General features: G+C 43.3%; 1 protein-coding gene across 3 annotated transcripts in view; it reads right to left on the bottom strand.

The window, feature by feature from the left end:
• Window positions 1-110: 110 nt before the first annotated feature.
• cux2b (cut-like homeobox 2b) overlaps window positions 111-7,922 on the bottom strand; it is a 74,195-nt gene continuing 66,383 nt past the window's right edge. For all 3 annotated transcript variants that reach the window (XM_028415031.1, XM_028415033.1, XM_028415032.1), the window contains exons 16-22: window positions 7,821-7,922; window positions 6,827-7,665; window positions 5,109-5,274; window positions 4,706-5,011; window positions 4,436-4,624; window positions 4,068-4,344; window positions 111-3,981 (exon numbers count right to left, since the gene is read on the bottom strand). In XM_028415031.1, coding sequence (XP_028270832.1) covers window positions 3,168-3,981; window positions 4,068-4,344; window positions 4,436-4,624; window positions 4,706-5,011; window positions 5,109-5,274; window positions 6,827-7,665; window positions 7,821-7,922 — 2,693 coding nt within the window. In that variant the 3' untranslated portion in view covers window positions 111-3,167. The remainder of the gene's footprint in view (window positions 3,982-4,067; window positions 4,345-4,435; window positions 4,625-4,705; window positions 5,012-5,108; window positions 5,275-6,826; window positions 7,666-7,820) is intronic.

Raw genomic sequence — 7,922 nt, 5'->3', positions numbered from 1 at the left:
CACGCGTGGAGCTCATGCATATACAATATTCAATTTGTGTGCATACACTGTGTTTTAATGTATCATTGACTTATCGGTTGTCGAAGAGGAATAAAAACACAACACGGAAGGATCTTATACAATAATGTATTGACTGATGGCTTACATATGCAATTTCATTTCCAAGACGCTTGGCATACCTTTCCATTCTTTAACATTAAATAGCCTGACATGAGGCATTAAGACAGTTATTTAGGCCAGCAAGATCACTTCTCTTTATTGGCTCACAGCTGACGTTCAAATGACAAATCTTCTTTGTAATAAACCCTTTGTCCCAGAGTTGTAGATTGTTTCCATATTAGCAACTCTGAAGGCAATATTTCAAAATGTTTTGACTAGTTACTTCAATATTTAGTGACTAATGTCAATTATAAAATAAAACCATCTAATGTGTGAGGCTCCTGTACTAAACAAAAAGCTTTGCTTTTTTGAACTGAGTTAAAAAAAACACCCTATACACCTCTTAGATCACGCTTTACCACAAGGCATTTCTCCCCAAGGCATTTCTCCCCAAGGATAATGCATGAGGCATATGATATGGCACAACATAATCTTGATTTCAATATCGTAAGTATTTTTTTCATTTCTTTCTTGGGATGGGGGGGGGGTGTCATTATTAGGTTCTGATTGGACTGTAATAATGACTTTGTGAGAGCCAATTTTTTTCAGCTGCATCATGCATGGACTTCACTAATGCAAAAAAAACTTTTAAGTGCTAATTTAATGTCCCTGTGCAAGAACAATAACACAAAAACAGTCGATCCCTTTGTCATGTGATCAGAATGGATTTGCATGCAAAACAATGAGATGAGCTTTACATAAAGAGATAATGTTCTGGGTAAATACATTTCTTTTTCAGTCATGTGTCCATGTTACCATGAAAGACAATGAACGTTTCACATAAGAAATGCCACTTGTAATTATACAGTATATTATGCACAAAATATGGTGGTACCAAAACCAGAGGAAATTTTTTGTGGCTCCAAGAGGAAAGAAAAAAAACTGTAGAGAGCTAAGTCTACTGATCTCAAAAATGCAACCCATTAGCCTCTGTAGTTCCGATCTACAATGTACTCTGACACATCTGTGTAATGAATTACAAAACAGCTAGAGTTCTCCTACAAATATTTTTTTTTTCAGAGAAAGCTGAGATCCCCATGTTCATGCACCTTCCACATGTTCATTTAACCGAGTCATTCTCTGCAACACATGTTTATCATAAATCACCACCACTGATGAGAGCAACTGTTTTTTTTTCAGTAAAGCTTTAAAAAGCAAGACTACCCTGAGAGAAGGTCTAAAACGTGGGCAAGCTTGCCAGACCAGAACTGGCTTGAATGGGTTTGGTTTATTAAATCTGTACACTCTATTTCAATATAATCAGCACATTTTGTTCCAAGAATGTAAGATATTATTTTTGTAAGTAATTGTGTAATATATATCTCTACATAATACAATCCAAGTCCTCTGAACTATGTAGACATGTGCAAGTGTTTACTACCAACTTCAACGATACAGTAAAGGCAAAGACTTGTGGACACTAAGTTAGGATAATGTTGATAGTTTGAAAATTTTCTTGAGTCCTCACAATTATCAAAATCTAAGTGCTGTAAGTACTTCATACACGAGGTATTGAATATCTAGTTAACTGTTCTGAGTATAAAATAGAGGCAAAATACATAAAGAACATCTTGCAAGCATGACAAAGGAACGCCTATAGACACAATACACAAAGATAATATGAGGGGAATACCTGTAACCTTTTGTGTTCTTGAATATATTGTACTTACAGATTGAATGTTTTTGATGAGGTTATGCTCTGAGTATCACGCTTTGCACAGCACTGTAGTAGCCCAGCTAAATGACATATCAATGCCCCTTTCATTAAGTACAATTTATTTTGGCTACCGTAAAATACCCATTCTGTGCACCCAATTAAGTTTGGGGAGTCTCATACTGCATATAAAGAAATAATTACCTCCTTATCGTCGCAAACAGCTGCATATTATTTTTGCTTATTAAACTCCACTTGCTTTAAGTCAGATCTTTGAGGCATGAACTCCCACCTGAGGCATGATACAGAGCACTCTAGCGGGTCATGTTTACGTATAAGAATGAAATGCATGGTCATAGCATGATGTGCATCAACATAATCTGAGGTAAACCAGGTGTCCTGTGTCTTGGCCCGTTACAGTCTGAAACCAGTGCCTTGGAGGGTCAGAGAGGTAAGTCTGAAAGAAATCATGTAAACTGTGCTCATGTGTAGTGAATGTCTCACTTACTACTACAAGCACAAGGGCCCTAAGCTGTAAACCTCAAGGATTATTCAAAGAAAAAAAAAAGAAAGAAAACAAAACACTTAAAAGTACTCATTAGATTTAACATTTCCTTTTTTCATATTTTTTGCAGGGTTTTCATCTTTTTTTTTTCATCTTGTTTTCGCTCAAGTATAATCACAAGTGACTAACTACAGAGGATAAAAGGGTCAGGTGAGTACCATGCTACATCAGGTTTAGAGAAGGCTATTGCAGACAATTCTACAACATGTACAACCACATTTTATACGTGTGAGTTACAAATATTTCAAAACATGTCACCAAGAAACTAAGTACATACAAGATGTTGAATATTTAGAGTCTTAAAGGACTATCCCTCAGTCAGTAATAGGATTCCATGTTACTTGACCTAAACTGTCCAGTCTTACAGACAAAATCTGAAAAATTGCTATTCAAAAAGTAGCAAATTTGGTCAATGTCTCTTTTCAAATAGTTATAGTGCTTTTAATGGCTTAAGACAGGGGTCTTTTTTAATCTCACCCAGTGGCAATCTACAGAACTTCAGTGTACATTTTATGACACCATAGCTGCAAAAGTCTTCATGTCAAGTCCAATAGGTAAAACAACAGCTAGTGCTGTCACATATATTTCAAAGTAATATGCATTATCAAAAGAAAAAACAAATACACATTTATAAATTTTTTTCCACCTCCGAAGTTCTTGTAGGGATATTTCCTATGAGTTGTCAGTATGACAGGACAGGCCTTCAGGAGCCAGGCTTCGTTCATTCTGTGGGAAGCTTCTAACTGTGTGCCCCGAGGGTCATCTGGACAACATACATGTAAATTGGACTTAAAACTCCCATTCCAGAGTCTCTTCTCGATTGGCTGCTCTCTCTAGCCTGTGGATGATGTTATTGAGGTTGGCCATTTTCTCATTGCGTCTCTGAGTGCTTCTGTTGAGTTTGGGACTTTGAAAAGGTGGAAGTGGGTTTGGGTCCAGGCTGTGATTGCTGCTCATTGATGGAGGGTTGGGCAGTGAGGGTGATATAGGAGCAGAGGAGGAGGGAACGGGGGAGACTGACATCATGAGGCCGGGTGAGGATGCGGCTGACGGGGAGTTGAGGGAGACCTCTAGGCTGCTGCGGCACGGCTCTGACGAAGCCTTGAAGCTGACCGGGTCAACAGGTGACTTTCCAGATTCTTCTCCCTCGTGCCTGGATTGGCTGCCTCTCTGGGGACCATCTATCGATACTGTGCCTGGGTAGAGCCCCTGAGCCTGGCTGCTCATCCCCTCTTCCTGCCTCAGGCTCTGGCCAGCTGAATGTGGTTCACGACAGCCGGTGATGGAGTCCTCATGCTCACTTTTCAATGATGGGAATGGCACTGTTGTGGGTAAATGCTGAACCCTCAGTGGTTTCATCAAGCTCTCCCTTCCATCATCCGCCTCGTCTTCTCTGTCTGTCGCCTCCTGTTTGACATGAGGCAATGCAGTGTTGGTGCTAAGAGGAAGGCTGGAGTTGATGTGTCCTGACGGCTGCTGCAGCCTCCTCTCCTCTCCGTCAGAGTGGGGGCTCTTGGTCACTAAGGGGGAGTAGCTGTGGTGCTCAGCATCTGTGTCATTGTCTGGCAGACCTTCCATCAGCACCTCCCGTCGCATCCTGGACCTGCACACAAGCATTGCTGTTAGACTGTTTTAGAGATATTTTAAGTGTGCTTTTCTTTGTATAGATGTAAAAACAACACTACTGGCCTGTAGTTGTGGAACCAGTTGATGACGGTGTTGGTTTTGAGGTTGAGCTGCGCAGCCAGTATCTCAATGGTGTTTTGAGATGGGTAGGGCTCCATCAGGTAGGCCTTCCTGAGGGCTTCTTTCTCCTCAGCCCCCAAAACTACCCGCGGCTTCTTCACCTGGCTGTATGGGCACATGTCCAGCGAGGCTAAAGCTGGACTCACACACTCAGAACGGGTGCTGGGTGAGTCGCTGTCTGAGCCTGTGCTCAGTAGTCCGTACCGTCTCTTTAGATAGGCTAGAGGGCAGACAGGGTAAGGAGATTAGAAACACAAAGGGAATCTCAGTCGTGTATTGAATGACATTACAGTGTGGATGCTGGGTCCCACCTTTCTTCTCCATCTTCTTCATGGCCCTCAGCTTGTCTACATTGTGAGGATCATTGAGCCAAAGCTGCATGCGGACAAATGGTTCCCTGCCTTTCAGACTGAGTTTGTGCCAAGGTTTTGGCCTGGACAGCAGGTCAGACACTGAGCCTTGAGTGAGACCCAGGATGGTCTCTCCAAAAAGACGCTGACCTGTGGGAAACAAACATATGCAGTGAATGAACTGTTTGTGTCTGCATTCAGTGTTAGCTTAACCCCAGAGTGTAAACTCACCTAAGTTGTTGTCTGTTAGCACCTCCTTGACCTTCTTAGTGATGGTGAAGGTGTCCAGCTCTGGGGACATGGCCACCAGTTCCTGGATGCCCAATGGGTTTGTGGGCTGATGCAGGGCCATGAGGCTGGGAGTGGACTTCCCTCCCTCTGGATGGGTTGGCAACCCCAGAACCAGGTTCTCAGGCTGCTGGTTCTCTTTGCTGCTCTCCAGGGACAGACTGACAGGCTCGACCAGTGGACTAGGATGGCTCTCTGCTGGGCTGGGTGGCGGAGAAGGCGAGGAATGGGCTGTCACTGGGCTTTTATCTGGAATTAAAAAAATAACAGAATGTAGCCATTACATAGGTCCTAGTCCGTCCTGCATACACTTAATGTTGGGATGTGTTATAAAATGCATGCTCACCCTGAGCGTGGCTCTGGTTCGAGGGCTGGCTGAGGCTCTGGCCAAGCTGATCCAATAACCACAGCTGCATGCGGATGAATGGCTCCCTGCCTTTTTGGGTCAGCTTGCTCCAGGGTTTGGGCCGGGACAGCATGTCGCTCACACTGCCCTGAGAAAGCCCCAGCACCTGTTCCATATAACCACAGCTTACTATTGTGTCGTGACTACACACAGAATGTAACATTATTATGAAGCATTGCAAAGACTGAAAAAAAGGAAGTTTTTATTTTCCTGAACCTACAATGTACAATCAGTGATGCACATTCAGAAAACAACCACCAGGGGGAAACAAAGCACCATAAATGTTAAGGTTGATGTAAGTCTATTGATTTAATTTCTTGCAGCTCATTTTAAAATAAGTTTCTAAAGTAGATACAATCTACCTGGAATTGCCTTGTATGATTGAGGAGTGTTGTACAGATTATTTGTGGGTAAAAACCAACAGGAAACACCTAAAAAGTCCAGTTTGTTTTTATTCTTAATCTCAACAAACCTTTGATTATTATACTGAATACTGAAAGCTGCTGCAGTCCTTTCAATGCAAGTATAACTGACCTTAAGAATACTTAAACAACAGTCAAATGTTTACATTGGGAGAAACAAGACTTTGATGTGACAGAAGTCTACACCATGTAACTGTTACATGTTATCCACTCTAGGGGGAATGAACTGACAAATCACAGAGGTGCGTACAAAAAAAAATACCCAGAGGGATTTTCTAGAAATAAAAGGTATGCTTTCTGGGGCTGAACTACAAAATCTGTTGTCAGGTTTTATTTTTGAGGAAAAAATGCAAATAACATACAGCGTTGGCACACATCTTATATCGTGATTTCCTGTTTCTGCATATTTGTCACAGTGGTGATTCCAAAGATAGCTTAAGGATAACACATCTGACGAGACATTAAAATTCTGATTTATTAATTTGAGGAATGGATGCTTGTAACTGTGCTGTTTGAATGAGTTTTTAGTACATTAGGTTTAGCGGAACAGTCTACTAATTAACTCTTACAAGCTCTGGTCCACTAAAGAAAACTCCTGTTGACATCCTTGAGTCCGGAAAGATTTACAAACCACAGTGAGACCTGCCTACATGGTGCCCCGCTTACTGGGGGTCCTTTAAGATGTCCTTTTAAGAACAAAGAGGTGAAAACTAGGATTCAAAACAGACCAGGAACAGCTTGTTGGATAACGCTAAACTTTGTAGACAATTGTTTTAGCACAGCTTTTCTGACTAACAATGGCAAGGACACATCAGGTAGCAACAGTCAGATATGATATGTGCAGACTTGTGATGTGTGAGGATGCTCAGGACAGCTAAACTTCCTTCACTGTGTGGAATGCTGTGATCAAATTATAAGAGGCTTTGAGCTTGCAGATATTGCTGCCAAATTGGTGGGAGCTGTTATTAGGTTTTAAAGGAGGCAATTACTTTTTCACATGGATGGGTTTTTGCTTTGTTTGCTGAAATAATTAAAATGTGTTTTGTGTTTACTGAGGTTACCTTTTATTTTACTGTCTGACACCATGGAGAACAGGAACATGATTCATCTTGTAGTTATGATCTAACGCAGTTCATATTAATATAAAATGTATGTCAAAATATTTATTATTGTGTGGATGTTCTGTGTAGTGTTTGCAGGCTGCATGTGAATGATTATGAAAGAGCAACATCTGACCTTTTCACCAAAGATCCTCTGACAGATGCCATTCTTCGCCAGCTTCTCTTTCACCTGCCTGGTCAGTTCAATGGTGTCCACCTCCCGGTACATGTACATCTCGTACTGCTCTGGCGTCAGGGGAGGCACGGTGGGCTTCAGTGCACGTGGGATGTATGCTGGGTAGTAGGAAAGGCGTCCCGGGCCAGGTCCCGGGGACTCACCACTCACAGAGGTGTCCGACTCCACCTTCACCTCCACCGGCCGGCCTAGGCCCAACTCATCCTCGGCGGCAGAGGCCTCCTCACTGTTGGGGAGCCCCTCGCCATTCTCCACACGTGGCCAAGGCCGTGGCAGGGCTGAGGGCCCAGAGGAGGAGGAAGACAAGGAAGGAGAGACCGAGTTAAAGGGCCGAGAGCTACCTACACCAACGAGTCCCATGGAGCCCCGCTCCTGAGACCAGTGCTGATCAAAGTAGGTGCCCGCTTCACCAATTTCTGATTTGACTTTGCGGATGATGTTCTGGACAAAAGCAGCAGGGGAGAGGACGCTGAGGGGCGTCTGGGGGCTGCTGATGGAGCTGGCCATGCATACAGCAACACAGCCTCCTTCTTCCTGTTTGATGGAAATGGGTAAAGGCGGGCCCCTGGACCGCTCAGGGGGCCCAAGACGTTCCACCTGAACTCCCGAGTTGGCAGTCGAAGCCCTCCCACAAACCTCCATCTCCATAAGGGCATGCTGCTGGGCCTCCATCTCCCTCCTGGCCTGTTCGAGGATACTCTTTATGGTATCGTCAGAGCTGCTGCCAGGCCCATTACTGCTTCTGCCTGATGAGCTGTTTAAGGATGACTTGCCATCACCTACACAACAAAGACCCAAACGCTGAAACTAGTGTACTCTGAAAGCATTTTTCCAGTTGCAATACTGATCGAAATGGATGATAAAAATCAGTATCAATGAGGGAAAAAAAAAATCAACCAATATGGCTTTTAGCTTTTAGCAGCTTCATCCTCACCTCCCCTCTGGGACTGGATCTCCTTCTTGGCCTGCTCTAGGATATTCCTAATGGCTTCGTCTGACCCAGTTTCAGGAGTTCGGATGCGTGGAGTGATGCTCC

This window comes from Parambassis ranga, chromosome 9 (genome assembly GCF_900634625.1).
Source record: "Parambassis ranga chromosome 9, fParRan2.1, whole genome shotgun sequence".
Classification (NCBI taxonomy): Eukaryota; Metazoa; Chordata; class Actinopteri; family Ambassidae; genus Parambassis; species Parambassis ranga.
The sequence above is the reverse complement of the archived record's forward strand: the minus strand, read 5'-3'. Positions and strand labels throughout refer to the sequence as shown.